We start from the raw sequence: 19,972 nt of genomic DNA on the forward strand, positions 1-19,972 counted from the left end.
ATTCATTTCTGGGAGTTAGCTTAATGGGAGAGTTCTGGTTTAATGTAAATGAAACTTTGATTCAAAAAGTACCATTTCAATTATGCATTCCTCATTTTCACTAATAAATACTGTATTTGAATTGTCCCTACTCCCTGTTAAAAGTTAGGACATTTTTTTCTCATCAAAAGAAGAGACTCATTTTTCATCTCAGAAACGACTCTTTTCTATCACTCATTGAGGTTTGATTCCACAGGACAACACAGAACTCAGGGAACAAAGGGCCACCTGGAGTGAGATCAAATGAGAAAGGGTACTAGGATACATCAATATTATCAAGGTATATTGTGAATGAGCTTGATGTTTTGTTTTTAAGTAGAATGAATGACATAGGCTGAAAAGCAATATTTTCAAATAACTTAAGATGTTAGCATAAATATATTTATTTGTTCAGCGCGTGTGTTTTTGTGTAGTTTTATCTCTGTTGTTATATGTTGGTTTGTCTGTATCTATGTCTTGAAGTTACCACGTTTGCTTTACAGAGGCATATTTTCTCATACTATGTTCATAGTTTATCTTGCAGAGGTTACCACAACATCCTCTGTTCACAGAGTCCTGCTCAGGTGTCAGGTATCCTGGGAAACTGGGATTTGGAGTTTGATTTCAGGGTCAGGATCTTCCTTTCAATTATAAAGGCTCTAAACACAGTCCAGCTCCACTTCCTGCCTAAGGGCCAAAGTTACATTCAGAACACCAGTGACTGAGAACCCAGCTCAGCAGCCCCTGCCTTCCTCATTTCAGTGTGTGGCAGATACCATTTTGCTCATTGACACAATAATTGAGGTGTGTGTTCTTCAACCTGAATAATAAGATTCTAGCAAAGGCTATGAATCTTTCCAGTAGATAATAATGTTATCATTTCATGTAGTCCAGATTCTGGATAGAAGCCACAAACTGGGAATGAAGTCTCCCTCTCTCTCTCTCTCTCTCTCTCTCTCTCTCTCTCTCTCTCTCTCTCTCTTCTTCATTTTCCTTTATCCTTCATACACTACCATCTGGAGATTGATGCACAGAACATTGATCCTACAATTTTCTTCTCTCTTACATACAGGCATAAGTGCAGACATCAAGAAGAACTTGGGGAGGCTGATGTTTATTTTAGAATTGGATAACCCAATTCTGTAATAAAATTGCAATTTTCTGTAGGAAAATGTGAAATGTGATATTCTAAAAGATAGATGGGCTAGATCTATAGCTCTGGGTTATAGTGCTTGTTTTTTATGCACAAAGTCTTAAATTCAAGAACTTAGCCCAACTTAAAAAAAAAAAGACCAGAACTCCATACAGAACAAATACCATTTCTCACATTAATAAAGTTAAAATACGTAATCTTTTGACTGGAAAAGGAATGGCAATGGCTAGTGTCAGAAGGACAGTTGAAAGTTTTGGAGAAGGAAAAGTATACACTGAGTCACAAGAGTCCTGTTCTTGCTTCCCGTAATAACAAGCAAGTCAGTCTAGGTCTACAGCGTCCATGACTTGCTTCTAAACAGTGACAAAGTTCAACATAGGGGAAAGTAAATGTTTGAATGAATGGAAACACTAATTGTCACAATGTATGTTTGCACATGATTGTCAGAAATTGATCCTGGGTGTATTCCTGAGTTGACATCTACCTTATTTGTTGAGAGAGGGTCTCACCCTGAACCTGGAGCCCTGAGGTTCAGATAGAATGATGGGATGGAAAGTCCCAGAGAGTTTCCTGTTCTCATCTTCCCAGTGCTGGGAATAAAGGATAAACCATCACACTCAGCTTCATAGTGAAGTGCTGAGAACACAACTGAGGTACTCATACAGAGAGGCAGGCTCCTTACCCCTGAGCTATCTTATCAGTCCCGTATTTTGTTGCTATACATTATATACACTAATAAAAACATTTAAAACTATAACAAATACATGTATTATAAGATGAGTTTTCTAAGATAAAATATATTGTCAATTATTAGTTTTTAAACCATTTATTATATATATGAAAATGAAAGCCATGAGGTTAACCCCTTAATCACTGTAAAACTCTGCAAGTTATGGAGCTGGACAAGTTGGAAAAGAGGAAGGACATAAGAAGGAAGGAAATAATGGTAAGAAATCTTTCTATTAAAAATGCTTCAAATTTTTACAAAATCTGTATGAGATGGTCAAGAAAATGTAGTTCACACTTTAAGCCCAGTTGTCAGGGAAACAGGAGCAAGAAAATCTCTCATGGTTCAACATCAGCATGGTCTACATAATAAGTTCACTCCCACCAGAGTGATCGTGTCAAAACACAGGAAGAAAGAAATTCAGTCCCTCTGCTGCAAGTACTTGTTTCTACATGTGAATGTAGATGATGATGATGATGATGATGATGATGATGATGATGATGTGTGTGTGTGTGTGTCTGTGTGTATGTGTGTGTTGGTGTATGGCTGTATCTAAAAGTGTAATTGTATGTGTGTGACTGTGGTAGCAGTTGTGTAGACTTCCCCACATCCAACCATTCATTTTTCATTAGAACAATTTACAGTTTTAAATTGTCCCCATCTGTTATCTACTGATGTGTTCAACACCATGAGCAAAAGCAGAGCAGTAGCGACAAATGTTGTTTCATTTGTAACCTTTTATGGCCTGAGCACATCATGGTCTCATAAATATGTAAAATTCAGAAAATTCCAAGGTGCTCCTGACACAAGGAATGAGTTCTGCTAACCTCTCCTGGTAGATGCGACCCTGTCCAAGATCCATATTTTGGAGAAGCCATGTCTAGTCCAGAGACTGGGAAAGACAGAGCTCCTATATAGAAAAACAACAGCTTGTGGCTCTTTTAAATTACATACATATACTAAGGAGACACAACAGTGTGGAAACACAGTATGTTCTGAGCACCTACAAGAAAGAGAACTAAGTGAAGTGTGGTGAATCCTTAGCAAGGAAAAGGTCACATGGAGGTTCTTTATTATGTCAGTTTCTGTAACTGTCATCATGGTCTTTGATGCCTTATATCTGCTCTGAGCACTGCCTTCCCCCAAGGGCCCAACACCAAAGCTTGCTACAGGAGGAAGTCATGCAAATAAGGCTTCTCTGTGCCCATGAAAACCAGCCCTGCCCTGACCCTGCAGCTCTGGCAGAGGAGCCCAGTCCTGGATTCCCAGGTCCTCCCATTCAATGATCAGCACTGAGCAAAGATCACTTACCATGGAATTGTGGCTCCTTTGGCTTTTCCTTGCTGCTATTTTAAGTGGTAATTAATGGAGAGGAGATGCTGTCTGTGTGTTCTGTGGAAATGAGAAAGAAAAATAGCTTCAGTAACAGTCTTCTGACCAGCATTCTCTGTGTTTCTAGGTGGCCAGTGTGAGGTGCAGCTGGTGGAGTCTGGAGGAGGCTTGGTGCAGCCTGGAAAGTCCCTGAAAATCTCCTGTGCTGCCTCTGGATTTACCTTCAGTGATTACTACATGAGCTGGATCCGCCAGGCTCCAGGGAAAGGCTTGGAATGGGTCGCAGATATTAGTGGTGATAGTAGTAACATCGAATATGCTGATGCCGTGAAAGGCCGATTCACCATCTCCAGAGACAATGCCAAGAACAACGTGTACCTGGAAATGAGCAGTCTGAGGCTTGAGGACACAGCCATGTATTACTGCACTGTATTCACAGTGATGCAAAGTTACTGTGAACTCAGACACAAAACCTCCATGCAGGGAGCTTATGACCAGCAGGGGGCGCAGAGAGCACACTGGGTCAGGTAAGACCTGTCCAGCAATACATAAAAGGCTGGACTGATGCCTGAGACAGGCCATTGTAGTGATTGCCTCTTATTTCCATCAGACCTTGGTTAACTCTTTATAAAACCTTTGATAATGGATTTATTCAAAGAAATAAACACCACAGTTCTTTTCTCTTTATAATACTGATTTTATTGAACTACACATTTTTCTTTGAACCCTTGCTTCTTCTACCTTCCCATTCAACCGTCCCCCAGGGTTCTCATGCTCCCAATTTTCTTAGGAAATCTTGTCTTTTACTACATCCCATGAAGATTAGATCCATGTATGTCTCTCTTAGGATTCTCATTGTTGTCTAGGTTTTCTGGTATTGTGGTTTGTGGACTGGTTTCCTTTGCTTTATGTTTAAAAAACACTTCTGAGTGAGTACATATGATAATTGTCTTTGTTGGTAAGGGTAACCTCACTCAATATAATGTTTTCTGGATCCATCCATTTGCCTGCAGACTTCAAGATGTCATCATTTTATTCTGCTGTGTAGTATTCCATTGTTTAAATGTACCACATTTTCCTTATCCATTCTTCAGCTGAGGGGCATATAATGCTAGTCATCCTCAGTTATCAGAGAAATACAAATCAAAACAACTCTGAGATTCCATCTTACACCTTTAATAATGGCCAAAATCAGAAACACCGATGATAATTTATGCTGGAGAGCTTGTGGGGTAAAGGGAACACTTCTGCATTGCTGGTGAGAGGGCCATAATATGAGGCCATGTGATCCACAAGGTGCACCATAGAACTCTACATGGTCTACATGGTGTGAAAACACCAGGTTCAATACTGTGTTAGCAAACTATGTGAGGATATAATAAATTAAAGACATGGCCTGGGACAATTTCACTTTGATATTTCTCAACAGTACAATTTGAAATGCCAAAACTGTGGGAAGGAACACAGGAAAGTATGTGACCTTCCTCATTTTGAAAAGAAAAGTTACTGAAAATGATGCTACTATGCCTCAGATATTCTTCTGAAGAAAAATAATATCATGCTGCTTTCTTTGTTTGTTTGGTTTTTTGTTTGTTTGTTTGTTTGTTTCTCTGTAGCTTTGGAGCCTGTCCTGGAACTAGCTCTTGTAGACCAGGCTGGCCTCACAAAGATCTGCCTGCCTCTGCCTCCTGAGAGCTGCATTAAAGGTGTGCAGCACCACTCCTGGCCTATTATGGTGCTTTCAATAATTGTAAACATGTTTTTCTGTGAACCAGTGATAGGGGAGTTCAGCCAATCACATTCTGTTTTAGGGGCATGCCGCCCTTATGCTAAAGCTTGCCTATAAAACTAGCAAGCATGCTCCCGCTAGCTCTCTCTTTCGCCTGGCTCCTGCGCCTGGACGGATCATTTGGATTCTGGTTTAAGCTGTTGTAAGTCTTACTTCTGTTTATTAAAGCTGTATATTTTGTATTAAGATAGTCTGGGGACTTTTCATTACCAATCGCCCTGAGACATCAAACCAGACTACCTTGTTGAATTGAAAACATATAACTCTGTTATATAAAAATAATATATAAATGAGCCTTGGAATGTTTGAGTTTCGAATATTTACAGGACACAACCACATTAAGAGTAGGTTTTCATTTTTTTTAAAAAAAGGTAAAGGAAATTATCTTTTTACATTTTATATACCAATTCAAGTTATCACTTCCTCCGCTCCTACCAATACCTGAACTTATACTCCCACCCCATCCCCATCCACTCCTTAGAGAGGCTAAGTTACATTGCCTTGGGGAAGGTTTAAGACTCTATCTACTATATGTAGGCTGAGCCATTAAGGCAAGAACTCTACTTCTTCAAACATCCTTTCTAAAGTATCTTTATTTGAATCAGATAACAATATATTATCCATGTAATGGTAAATTATAGACTTAGGAAATTGCTTATGAATTATTTCCAATGGCTGACTTACAAAATATTGGCACAATGTGGTACTACTGAGCATCCCCTGTGGAAGGATAGTCCAGTGATATTTCCAAGTAGGCTGAGAATTATTACAAGTAGGCACTGTGAGGACAAATTTTTCTATCCTTTTCTTGTAAAGGTACAATGAAAAAACAATCTTTCAAATCAATAACTATTAAGAGGCCATCCTTTTGATAACAGAGAAGGTAGAGGAATTCCAGATTGTAGAGGACCCATACGTTGAATTACTGTATTGATATCTCTTAGATCTATCATCATTCTCCATTTACCAGATTTCTTTTTTTACAACAAACACAGGAGAATTCCAAGGGCTGGTTGATTCTTCAATATGGTGAGCATCAAGTTGCTATTCTACCAGCTATTCTAAAACCTGTAGTTTATCTCTAGCTAGAGGCCACTGCTTAATCCATATTGGCTTTTCAGTTAACCATTTTAAAAGTAGGGCTGTTGGTACCTCTAAATGTTTGCTAGTTGCTGCATTTTCTTGTACAGCCTGAAAGACTGGTGACCATTTTCCTTAATGCCTTATTATATCCTTCCCAGAATAATGAGTTCCAGAGACTACAAAAATGTTAATCTGGGTATTCTATTGCTGTAGCAGGTCATGGCCTCATAAATTTATTGCAATATTGACTATATATGGCCTTAGTCTACCTATTTTCCCTTCAGGCCCTATGCATTCAACCTATCTCGTGCTTTGTTTTACACGAGATAGAGTTCCAATTCCCAGGAACTGAACATCTACCTCTTGAAGAGGCCAATTTACATGTCAAGTTTCTGGAGTAATGATAATTACATCCACACCCATGTTTAATAAGCCTGCAATAAAAATGCCATTTATACAGACTCTTAACTTTGATCTTTGATCATTAATAGAAGTCTGCCAAAATATCCGTTTACTCTGTCCTACTGGATTTTTTGACTCATCCTCCACATTTAATCCATCACTTAGACTACTATTGCTTTTTACAAGAAGCACTGGATTTTTAAAATTTTCTTGGTGAGACACATTCTCCACTGTAACTGGGAATGACTGGGCCACTTTTGGCTTGGAGGCCTACTAGAGGCCCCTCAAAGGGTTTCCCAATGATATCAGGTTGCCTTGTCTGTCTGTTGTTGACCTGCATTCGTTGGTCCAGTGTTGGCCTTTACCACATTTCCTACATATACCTGAAAACTGAGGTCTCCTATTTTTGTCATTCCCAGAGGATATATTATTCCTAGAAATTCCTTGCATGCAATCCCTTTTCAGATGTCCTAATATACCACAATTGAAACATTTGGCAGGTTGATGCCTCCTCATTGCTTTGGAAATCGCTTCTCCTACCCAAGATGCATCATTATATTTGAATGTCTCAACATTCATCATTTGCTGAATTCATTCATCCATAGGTGCTGATCTAGACATTAAAGGCCCAATTATCTTTTTACATTCGAAGTTTGCATTTTCAAAAGCCAGAGATTTAAGAATTATTTGTCTAGCTTCTGGGTCTGTTACTACTATTTGCAGAGCCTAAATTAATCTTTGCAAAAGTCAGTATAGGGTTCTCTCTGTCCCTGCCTAACCCTGGTATATGATTTTTCCTTTTCCCTAGTTCTTGTATTCTATCTGAAGCATTCAAGGTTGCTTTGTGGCATAGGGACAATACTGTTTTATCATAAAGAGCTTGGATCTGTGGATCAGCATATGCTCCTATGCCAAAAATTTGATCTTGGGAAACTGCTACAACTTTTGCTCTTTCTTGCTGTTCCATATGTTTGGATTCTTCTCTGAAATAAATTTCAAACATCAAGGAAGGTCTCTCATCCAATACTGTGGACACTAACTGAGAGAAATCATGGTGGGTAGCTGTGACATTTGAAGCCCATGTCCTTATCATTTCCATAACAAATGTAGAGTGCAAGCCATAATTAATGACAGCTTGCTTAATTTTTTTTAGATCATTCATTCCCATTAGCATCCATCTACCTTCTTTGGCTCCCTTTGAGCCTTTAGAAATTGATACTTTGTCAGAGTATATTGCAGGGTATGACACTAAAACCCTGGGTAAACCAGTTCTGACTACCAGTGGTGACATTGTAGCCCCTCCTTGTACCGTTTTCTTACTCTGTTCACCAGCTCCAATAATTTCCTCAATCATTTCAAGTCTTTTTATCATTGTCTCTCTTAAAGTCTGAATCTCCTGACATGCATATGTTTCTAGTGATTTCACTAAGGTATCAGTTTTGGTCCCCATTCTGCACCTGTGATTCCAAGGTTTTAACATTTCCCTTCAAAGATAACATGTCCTCCTTGAACTTATTTTGGATATCATGTAGATTGCCATCTTGGAGGTACATTCTGTCTGTTACCTTTTCAAAATTTTGTGATAACTTCTTAACATCAAATTCAACAGTATGAATCCTTTCAGATAAGTTCCTAGTACCCTTGGATATGGAGTAAATTTTGACTATAATAGTATCCACTTGTTAAGATAACCTCTGATTTTCAATAATTTTAATCCTTTCAATTGGGTGTTCATTATTAGTCCATAAAGATTGTATCATTCTTAGGAGTGCCATATTCTTCCTTAATGATAGAATATGGAGAAGAAAACTGAAACCTAGTAGCCAGTAAATTGAGGTATCCCCATAGTCATATAAACCTCACATGATATAATCCATTGTATTAGAAAAGAAAGCAGTAGAAGTTGCAAAGGAAATGAAAAGTACCATATTAACTATTATCCAGCAGGTGGCAATATTGCCAAGTCATGACTAGAACCAATGCAAAGGTGACAGAAATGTGGTCCTGCTTCAGTGTCCACCTTAGTATTTGTTAAAAACTAGGAAATATGAGTTGCTCAATAAAGTAAATGTAATTAAATCAATCCTATACATGGAACCCGAAACCCAGAATCCAGGGGTAGAGAACAGCAACCTGGAAGCTGCACATGCCTCCGTGTGACAAAGAGTTGCCCCAAGGGGTTGCAGCATTCAACAACCCCTTGCACTCTGACTTGCACTACTTAAGCGCTGTGCTGCAAGGGGGATTTAAACACCACTCAGAAAAGAGCAAACCAGGCACGCAGATGCTGTCTGAGCCTGTGGAGCCTCGAAGTTTAAATCCACATGTAGAGGCAAATAATAGGATGTGTGGGGACTTAAGCCAATCCAAGGCATGTGAAGAGAAAATATAAAGAATTGCACCAAGAAAAGGCACTGCGCGATCGTCTATATTGAATTGTGGGCTCCATGCACAGGCCACAGCTGAGGGAGACTCGTGCCAAGCCAAGCTGGTGGCAGGCAGCAGAGCCGGGAATGGGGGTGGGGTTCTAAAATCAAAGGTTGGGCACCAGATGAAGGCATAAGTCACAAACAATCCCACACCAGTTTGGAATTATGATTAATAAAATGGTTATTTATTTAAAGGGAAAAAACTTACAGATTTCCATTCCAGACAACAGCCATCTGAGTGATCAGGAAAGGAGTCTAGTAGCCAGAAGCAGAACCGGAAGCAAGAGAGCAAGCACACAGCTACTGCTGCTTTTGAAAACAAAAGGGACCATGCCAAAGTATGCTGGTATTTTAAAGGCTATTGGATGAAGGAGCAGAAGTAGCTCCCGCAGCAAGCATGGGATATGGAGGACCAACAGGTATTCCCATAAAGAAAGGTGGTAACTTAAGAAACTAGGAAGTCCTGGAATATGCTTCATTTATAGCTGCGTGATGCTATAATCTTTGTTTTTTTCTTCTTTTACACAAGGAAATCTTCTAGAATACCCCTTATTTGTCATAACCTATTAATCTTTCTTTTAAATTAAACACTAATACATCTGGGTTCAACCACAATCCACTAAGATGGTTAATTGCTTCTTGTTAGACAAAACAGCACATTAATTTTATATATCCCATATATACATATATTTATAAAAATATACACACACACATACACACACACACATATATAAAATCAGGAGTATGAAATTGCAAAATTTGCTGATTGCCAATTTTGTAATACAGTTTAGAAATTTTGAATAATCTTTCATTCATCCTCTTTATTTCTAAACTTGTGATAGAGAAACCACAACTGCCCTGAATTGATGTTAATTTCCAAAGTTACTTCAGAAAATGAACCATCACAGTTTTTTTTTACTTTTAAACAAATAGGACCTTATAAAAGTGTACAGTTGTTATAATTGTTGCAAAATTCTAGTTTTGAACATTAGCATTTGATAAAAATTAGTTTGCATTTCAAAATCCAAGCAAATGATTCCTCTATAGGCTCATTTGTAACTCAGACCACAAATTTCTCAGCCACATATATGTACATCCCAGCAGACATCAGCTCCAGTTTCTGCTCCATCTCTCTCCAGTCCTTCCCATAGACACCTGAGTTCTATGATTTTCAGAGTTTGTGCTTTTGTTGTGCTTTTGTAACTCCCAAAATTACTTCTCTACACTCTCTGTTGTTGGTGACATGAAGAGTAGGTGTCTCATGTGTGAGTTATACAAGTATCTTCCAAGAAGCCGTTTGGCTGTGGGCTCCATGTTAATGGATCATAGACTTGGGGCCGATTTAAAAAGAAAAAGAATCTTTTCACCTGAGACTGAGGCCTTTCCTGAAATTTAAGCAAGGACACCAATAGTGTTTGATGAAGCTTAAGAGATCACACTGACTACATTCTTAGAATCCTGACAGAAGAACACATAACTGTGAATTAAATAATTCCACACTATGTTGAACTCAAAGGTTCCAGTGTCATATTATCCAGGGTCAGTGTGAGGATCAGCTTACATGGTTTCTCCTGAAGTGGATGAATAGGGTAAAATTTTAATGAGTTTGTTGGACCTAAAATATATTAGAACAAATACCTCTATTCTAATCCCAGGTTTTTACTTTAGACCAAGAATATCCAAAACTCTTTATGGGGATCCTACCAATATGAATTACCTTATTCACATTAAGGTAAATACATTATTAAACATATAGGCAAAGGTTAAGTTTTCCCTCTAGAGTAGTAAAGAAATAATATTTTTATAGACATGACCTTGAAATTCTCTTTCATTCCGTATGTCCTGTGATTCATTCTAGATAATTTTAAATAAAAGGGGATACATAGAAGACACATAAATGTAATCTAACATGAGAATATCTGCTCCTTCAGCATGAGTCTTCAAAGGGTAGGGCAAGAATGATATGTTTTTCTCCTAATACTGATTGATGATGGGATATTGTCACCTTAGGGTAAAGTAACAACTAACTGAATGTGGGAAGATATTGTACAAATCATGTATAGAATTATCTGAAAATAGATCTTTTAGAAGTGAAAGACTACATTCATTCTTAGCTGGATGGAAAGATGATCCCACATAAAGTTGCATACCAAGTTATTTGATATTTACCAATGTTCCTAAATCATTTGCTTTCTGAATTTTTGTTTTAAGCTTCAGCTATACAGTTTTAACAGATTTTATTTAATCGTTCTGTTTAGGATCCCTATGGGTGATGTTTTCCCCCTAGCTCCTCCCACATCTTCCAAACATGCATCCTTACCAACCTTATACTTACTTAAGCAAAGTTAGTGATGCCCATATGTGAACTCAAGCACTGCAACATAGGAAACATACAAGTGACCATAACCTCAAAAAAGAATGACTATATACCTTGTCCAGAAAAACATATTTCCAACTTCCCCTCAGTGAGCAGAGAGACAAGGAATTATCAGCCCTGTATTAACAGGATTTGGCTGGCTTAAACCCAGGTGGGGTTATACAGACAAGAGCAGCCATTATGAGTCCATGATTGTGATATCCATGTCATGTCCAGAAGACAGCATTTCACAGCAGCCCTCCCTGTGCTCCACTCCTTACATTCTTCCGCCCTCCCCTTCATCAGTGTTCTCTGAACCATGGGAGAATTTGAATGGTGCTGGAAATTTTATATCATACAAAATATTGAAGATTGGGAAGGACAGTTTCTGCCCTATAGAGAATCCAGATTGTGTGTTTGAGACTCTGTGTGTTTGGTGTTCTGGCTTCTGTTGTGTAGGCTTGGAACTAGAATGGAAATCAAGACAGGAAAAGACATCTTAAATGAATAACTAGACGGAAAAAGCACAGGGTAATACAGGAGATTTCAAAGGAAAAGTTGGGTGTAGTGAGAAAAAGGACTGAGTATGTACAAAGCAAAGCATGAGAATTTGAGAAATAAAAACAAAGGTTTCTGAAAACACAAAATTGATGCAAAGGTATTGTGTTTGGTTACAGGCACTTATTAAATGCCCCAATTATGATTAAAGTATAAATATTTAGAAATAAAAGTGACCTAAGACAACATGAAGCCACCCATGTGTTGCCTGGTACTGAGGTGGGAAAGGCAAAGTGAAAAATACAAAGTGATCATAGGGAGAACTTCAGGATGCAAACAACTAAGTGCTGCAAACACAAATATGTCTCCATGGCAATCCCTGAAAGGAAGACAGAACAAGGAATCTGTCATTTGCAAAATTCCATGGAGCATATGATAGCACCTCTAAGAACTGAGTAAAATTCAGAAAACTTTCAAGTGTTCCTGTCAGGATTCACCTCAGCAAGAAGCCATGTCCGGCAGAGACAGGGACAGACAAAGCTTATATCTAGAAACACAGCTATGTGTGGAGCTCTTCTATTTCAAATTGACCCTAAAGAGACATGACAGTGTGGAAACACAGCATTTTCTATGCATATAGTGAGAGGGGACTAAATAAAATGCAGTGAATCCCTAACAAGGAAAGTATGTATACAGAGCTACATTAATACTTCAATTTCTATAACTGTCATCAATATGCATGATGTCTTATATCTGCTCTGAGTACTGCCTTCTGCTCAGGTCCAACTACAGAGCCTGCTATGACAAAAAGTATGCAAATAAGGCTTCCTTTGCCCATAAAAAAACAGTCCTGTCCTGACGCTGCAGCTCTGGCAGAGGAGACCAGCTGTGGATTCCCAAGACTTCCTAGTCAGGGATCAGCACTAAACACAGGACACTCACCATGGACTTTGAGTTCATATTGGGTTTCTTTGTCCTTATTTTAAAGGGTAATTCATAGACATGAGATGGTGTGTACACGAGGAAGAAAAAAATTCTTCTGTGTCAATTTTCTAACCAGAATTTTTTGTATTTACAGGTGTCCAGTGTGAAGTGCAGTTGTCAGAGTCTGGTGGAGGCTTAGTGCAGCCTGGGAAGTCCCTGAAACTCACTTGTGCAGCCTCTGGATTCACCTTTAGTAGTTACCCAATGAACTGGGTCCGCCAGACTCCCGGGAAGGGACTGGAGTGGGTCGCATCCATTAGTAAAGAGGGTGGTATCACGACCTATATCGACGCTGTGAAGGGCCGGTTCACAATCTCCAGAGACAATGCCAAGAACACTCTGTACCTGGAAATGAGCAGTCTGAGGTCTGAGGACACAGCCATGTATTACTGTGTGCTAAGGCACAGTGAGTGAATGTTACTGTGAGCTCAGACACAAATGCCCCTGTGGGGAACACAGAACCAGCAGGGGGCGCTGAGAGCACTTAGAAATAGGGGTCACAGTAGAGCCTGCTCAGAGAAGCATGGAAGACTGGACATTTCTGTCTGCACGGCCTCTCCATATCACACTTAGGGTTTTGCTCTACAGATATAGTGTGTAGTAATCTTTGAAGGCCCAAATGTTTATTCAAATTTCTGTTTTCTGTTGTGTTGTGTGTGCTGTTTTATTATAGTGTTTCTCCCTGTTACCCTTTATCTCTCTGTTTACCTGTGTCTGTCTCAATCTCTCTCGCTCTCACTCTTTCTCTCTCACTACTCTCGGTGTGTGTGCTTGTGTGTGTGTGTGTGTGTGTGTGTGTGTGTGTGTGTGTGTGTGTGTGGTGATATATAAAGCATTTCTCAAACAATCTGCAACACTTGTTTAGAGACAAATTTTATCACTGGTCTTGGATCTCAATGACTGAATAGTCTGATTTTCCAGTAATTACCAGTGATTGTTCAATCTCCACATTCCCTATATGGGATACCTTGTTGACGGTTGACTGCCACATCCCTTTCTTTCTTTCTTTCTTTCTTTCTTTCTTTCTTTCTTTCTTTCTTCCTTTCTTCCTTTCTTCCTTTCTTCCTTTCTTCCTTTCTTCCTTTCTTTCCATTCTTTTTAGTTATGGATTCTGAGTTCTGAGTTCTGGGAATTCTGAGTTCACATCCCCATTATAGTTACTTTTAAAATGTAGGATGTCTTTTACCTGAACAAAATTCAGATCATCACACTGAGCTCAAGTGATCCTGTCTTTTGACCTGCATCAGTTCCTGAAGAAGCCAAAGATGATTGGAACCCTAGAAGATGCAGTTATATCAGAACCATATGTGAGTCTGGAGGACTCTTTGCCTTCTTTTTGTCTCCAAGAGCACTACACTATCCACACAGAAGCATACACTCCTAATTAAAACAGTACATTTTAAAAAGTTTTCATCCAATTCTGTGATTTTGTCAATGGTCTGATTCTTGTGTAGTTTATATGCAACCTTGATTTAAATGGTAATTTTTAATCATTATATTTCTCATATTGAATAATAAATACTGTTGTTGATTGCTCACCCTGTTAAAGGTTATGGTTTCTGTCATCCAATAGAATAGTTTAATTTTTGTTTCCAAGAAAAGCTCCTTTCCCTCACTTCTTTAAGTTCTGAGTCAGAAAGTTAACAGATAGCACTGGGAACCCAGAGTTGAGAGGTGATTTCCTCATGAGCACACATTGTTCTGCCCTCCACATTCTGATTGGGATGCTTTACCTTGACCAGGGCATATGAGAAGAAGAGGTAGTGTAAAGCTAAGATTTTTAACAACCACAGAAATGGATCTAAACCCAAAAGAATTAGTTGCCTGTAACCAAAGGTATGAATGCATTTACCCAAGGAAAGAAGAAGACCAAGTGTTATGGGAATGGAGGAGAAGGGATGCCTGTGCTATTGAAATGAGAATGTGGTTCTACCTAATTCTGGGGGTTCCTCAGAAAATTACACAAGATGTTGTGACCCTTCAATCTCACTCCTGGAAGAGTAGACAAAAGAACCACAATTGGTGCAGTAAGTCAAAAAGGAAAGGAGGAGAGAAAAGAAGAGACATGAGAGTAGGAGAGGACAGAAGGGTTAAAGGAGAGAGAGAAAGGAGAGATAGAATTGGGATAAATCAGTGAATTCACTTTATAAGTGAGCATGGTGATTTGTTTTTAAACAGAATGAATGACATAGGTGGGAAAAGAAAATTTTCAAATAGCATAGAATGCTTATATACATATAGCCATCTGCTCTTGTAAGTGTGTTTGTGGAAAGGATTGTCTTTGTTGTTGTGTATCTGTCTGTGTGCATATGTCTGTGAGTCTGAGTGCTGGCTTTAGAAATGAATACTTTCTCATCATATATATAGTTTACATTATAGAGGTTACGACAGCATCATCTGACCACAGAAACTTGCTCTATTCTTTAAGATCTAGGTGGCTCTCAAAGCACCAGAGGCAGAGAACACAGCTCAAGACGCCCTGTCTTCCTATTTATGGTCTGTGGCAGACATTGTTACTCATATATGAAGTCTGTTCTTATTTTTAACTTTTCATTCATGTGTGTGGTGTTGATCATGAGTAGTGGGATTCCAGCACATGCTGTGGTTCAACTATACAGTATTTTTGAAAAGGTCATGGAGTCCAGACTCAGAATAGGAGTCACCAGAAGAGGGTGATATTTCCCTCTAATTCTCCTTCTCTTCTTCCTTCTGTTTTCTTTGTTTGGTTTGATTTATCCTCCCTGCCCCAACATTCTCAAGATCCATGCACAGAAGATTTATCCTTTACAAAATCAGTTTTAATTGCTGGGCATCAAGGAAGAATAATTTGTGGTTCCTGGAGTTTATTTAATAGTGCAAAAATGCAGTCATCAAAAATTATTTTCTTTAGTAAAATGTTATGTTTTAAAAGATTGAGCTTGTCTTATAGCTCTATGGTAGGGTACTTTCTGACCATGTGAAATGTCTTAAATTTAAGAATCAAACCCACTTAAAAATAGAAATTAAACACATGAAAAATATCATTTCTCACTTTCAGACACTTAAATGAGCCACTCTCATTGCTGGAAAAGGAATGGAAGTCCCCAGAATAGGAAATGGAGTTGGGAAGTTGGGAAGAACAAGCAAGTCTACACGAGTTCATCTCTTGACTTCCATAGCAAGCAGGTCATTCAAGGTCTGCAGCATCCCTGACACAGTTCTAAATAATACAGAGCATGGATCCCATGCAGAGTAAAGATAATGTTTGGACTGCTGGAAATGCTACCTGACTAGACTGTGTGTGCACTTTGTATGGTTTGCACAGTTGTCTGGTGGATAGAGTTCAGACTGAATGTGTTTATTGAGTGTGTTTAGTTGATTTCTATCTTATTTTTCAGACAGGATCTCAAATCTGGATCACAATGTGCAGATGGATTCTTGGAATGGTGGGTCTTAGAGACCGTCCAGGCTCATCACCTCCAGTGCTGGGAATATAGGATTAACCATTACACCCATTTTCTAATCTATGTGTTGTGAATTGAGCTAAAATACTAATACTGGGAGGGAAACATAGTATCACTGAGCCAACACTTGAACCCTGGATATTATAACTATACGTTGATAAAAGTATTGAAACATGCAAAAACAAATATATTTAGTGTATAATAATTTTTAAAAGATAAAATGTATTGCCAATTATGGATTTTTAAACCATTAACTGTCTGTATGAAACTGAGTGCCTTGAGTCCAAACCCTTATATGTCCTCATAAATAACCCTTAAAAGTGACCATTATGGAATTTTGGAAATGGGGAAGTGGGTAGGACATGCAAAAGAACAGAAAAAGTAAATAATTATCAAAATATATTGTGTTGAAAGATTATCAAAAAAATAAATTCATTAATTATTGATAAAAATGCATTTGTTGATTGGGCATGGTGAAATATATTCTTAATCCATTCAATAGGGAGACAAAAGCAAGAAAGTCTCTGAAACATGAGTGGGGCCTGCTTGTTATTTGGGTTTTGTGTTCTGCCCCACCCCCCAGCTGTTTAGTCCCAAAGTAAAATCACACAAGAGATCTTTATAAGTTATAATGCTGATTGGTCCATTAGGTCAGGCTACTTATTAGCTAACGCTCATATCTTGATTAACCCATTTTTTCTGATCTATGTTAGCCATATGGCTCAGTACCTTTTTCAGCTGGCAGATCACATCCTGCTGCTTCGGTGATCTGGGTAGGAGTGGGAGGAATCGACTTCCTCCTCCCCAGAATTTGCCTGCTCTCCTTACGCCATTTCCACTTCCTGTCTGTTTTTTCTACCTACACCTCCTGCCTGGCCAATCAGCATTTATTCAAAACATGATTGACAGAATACAGACAATTCTCCCACATCAAATCTCCCATATTTTGGTCTATATACAAAGTCTAGGCCACCCAGATAACCCTATCAAAAAAGAAAATGTCATCCCCTCTATCAGTGAATGTGAGAGTTTTTCTGAGTATGGTTATATAAGATGGGTATGGGACTATATCTGGAAGTGGGACTCTCCTTCTCTCTGTGTTTGTGTATGTTGAAATGTGTAGCTGTATCTGGAATGGGGACTCTGTGTATGGCTAAAATTGCTGTTGGACATGTCCCCTCCTTCACTACTTTCACGAGAAGAATTTTCTATTGTCTTACCTTGTGATCTATTAATGTGATCAACACTATGAACAACAAGTAAATGAAAGGGTTTCTGTCATGTTAACTCTTAAAACACACCATGAGGAAAATCAGGACATTAAATCAATGTAGGAATGTGAAGGTGGGGACCAAATCAGAAAGCATAGACTCTGCTTACCAGCTTTCTCTCTGTGTTTCCTCAGCCTGCTTTCTTATACAAATCAGGAAAACCATTTCATTAATGGCATCTTTAATATCATCATGTTCCTTCCCAAATCACTCATTAATCAATTAAATGACTCCCATAATCTTGCCTACAAACCAATATATTGAGAGCATATTTTCTACCTGAGATTCTTTGTTCCCTGATGACTCTATCTTTATTATGTTGATGAAATTCTAACCAAACACAAATGGACAGGCTGGTATAGTCGTAATAATGTGGCCCATTAAATGAGTGCCATTTGTTCATGACATGAGAAAAAATATGACTGTTGAGACACTTAAGAATGAGAATCCATCTCTCAAACAGAAGATAATTATAAATAATGCGTGACTTTACCATCAACTCATTCCCTTTGCAAATGACTTTTGCTTAGTGAGTTCCTTCTAGACAGATTCACAGAAAAAAAACCTAGGGATCAACAGAGTACAGAATACAGAGGCAAACTATGTCTGCAAAAGAGAAGGTCAAAAATATGTGAATTATAAGTTGACCTATACCAAATTTCCAAATGTAGTATCAGAAATATGTCTCTATTTAGCAGATATTCCTTCCCCTTTTTTGTAACTGCAATGAGAATATCAGACAAACCCAAGATGAGACATACTAAACATATCTGAAAAATATTCTTCTAACTTACTGAACATCATGAATAAGGAAAATACAGCACTCATAGTGCTGGTTCCCCATCAGTATTTACAAGGATGACTGCCTCACCTATGTTAAGTTCTAGCTCCACCACTGTCACCCACAGTAAATATATTGTGCACAACAAATTGAGGGACATAAAATGTGGGATACCAATAAAGAAAATGGTGGATATTCTTTATGATATGAAAGGGCAGGTTGGTTATAGCTCATTTCCCTTCCCTGGTGATTTACATTACTAAGGCAGGGGACAAAGCCCTCTAGTCCCTTGTCCTCTATGGTCATCCTTACCACAAGCAAGCAGTTCCCACTGCTCAAGTATACCCGGCTTCCATGTCTTGTCATCACATATGTTTCTCTGTCTTTTTATTACTTCAGATCACATAACCCTCAAGACTGGCTAGATGCTATTTCTTATCATGCGGTGTTATGAACTGTTGGCTTTCTCATCCCTCAACACTGCAATCATAAAACCTCGGTTCTTAAGTGATACAACCTAGGACATAGAAAGTGACAGATATAAAAATATAAAGGGAAAAACAAACTGGTGTGCCTAATTATAAAGTTAAATAGTCTGAGACTATTAAGATAGGATCCGAGTCAGTCACTGTGATTTTTTCAATGAACAAATGAGATCACACATAGTAATCACAAGTTATCTTCTAGATGAGGGATAAGAATAAGATTACTCTACTGCAACCAAAAGAATGATCACTATGAGCCCCAATTCCATCAATCCACTTCATGTATTTTTAGAGACATTCGAATGCATTGAGTAAGTGATACCCCATTCTACCATCATTGATTGAATATGGACTCACTGTAAACATTTCCATCATTTCCCTGGAATCTCTGCACAGTGTAACTCAAAATATTTCTTGTTTGTAAGGGATTGGAAACCCAGTCAGAACAAGGAAAATGTTCCTGAGTATCCATTTCTATTTCTACTATGAAGCAGGAGGCAAATGTCAGTCACCTGTAGGAAATGGAAACACCCTGTGCATCCTTTTATGTTCTCAGGAACTTCTCCTAATTCAAAGAAGCCTCATGCTCAGAATGAAAGGCAAGGCCTATCTGAGAAGCCCCATCTTCTTTGCAATGGAGCCTCCAGCAGAGCATGACTGTCCTGGTGATTATAATTCACTGATTATAAAGCACTGATTATAATTCAATTCTCAAATACTAAGTCACTATTAGCAGGGACATCTCTAGTGCCAAGTTTCCTTAAAACAGAACAGTCTGAAAACAGAGGGCACAGCCATATATTATTCTACCAGAGACACAGTGATGGAACTCTTATGTGAACCTGTACAAAACCTTCCTCCAGAGAACTTGGGATGAGCAAGTGGTACTAAGGGCCAACAGAGACTCCCCCACACTAGCACTAATCATTTCAGAGTACTGAATCAAAGCATCTGCACAAGCCCAAGAAGGAATGGCTTCTCTGTTACTTGGCTTGCTATGTGCATCAGAGTCATGTTTCTCATTGCACTCGTCTAGGCTTTAGTCTGTCCTAATCTTTAATACATCAGAATATTTTTGAAGTCCTGTTTACTACTATAAATTTTATTTTTCTATGTAATTTCCAATCTCATCTGAACAAGATAGATAGCATACACAGGGTAGACCTGGCTGTGCTGTGTGCACCAAGATCAATCTTGAAGAGACTCAAGGATTACTGGGAG

General features: G+C 38.6%; 1 pseudogene and 1 gene segment (V, D, J or C); both read left to right on the plus strand.

Annotated features, from left to right (window-relative positions):
• Positions 1-3,128: 3,128 nt before the first annotated feature.
• LOC148120403 (immunoglobulin heavy variable 3-21-like) lies at positions 3,129-3,776 on the plus strand. The segment is given in 2 exon segments: positions 3,129-3,256; positions 3,358-3,776. Coding segments are annotated over 2 exon segments (480 nt in total).
• An 8,882-nt stretch (positions 3,777-12,658) lies between these two features.
• LOC148120404 (immunoglobulin heavy variable 3-23 pseudogene) lies at positions 12,659-13,185 on the plus strand (annotated as a pseudogene). Its single transcript, XR_015739307.1, has 2 exons — positions 12,659-12,776; positions 12,866-13,185. The product of XR_015739307.1 is annotated as an immunoglobulin heavy variable 3-23 pseudogene (transcript).
• The last annotated feature ends 6,787 nt before the right edge of the window (positions 13,186-19,972 follow it).

The sequence above is a fragment of the Myodes glareolus genome, chromosome 11, assembly GCF_982192425.1.
Source record: "Myodes glareolus chromosome 11, mMyoGla1.1, whole genome shotgun sequence".
Lineage (NCBI taxonomy): Eukaryota > Metazoa > Chordata > Mammalia > Rodentia > Cricetidae > Myodes > Myodes glareolus.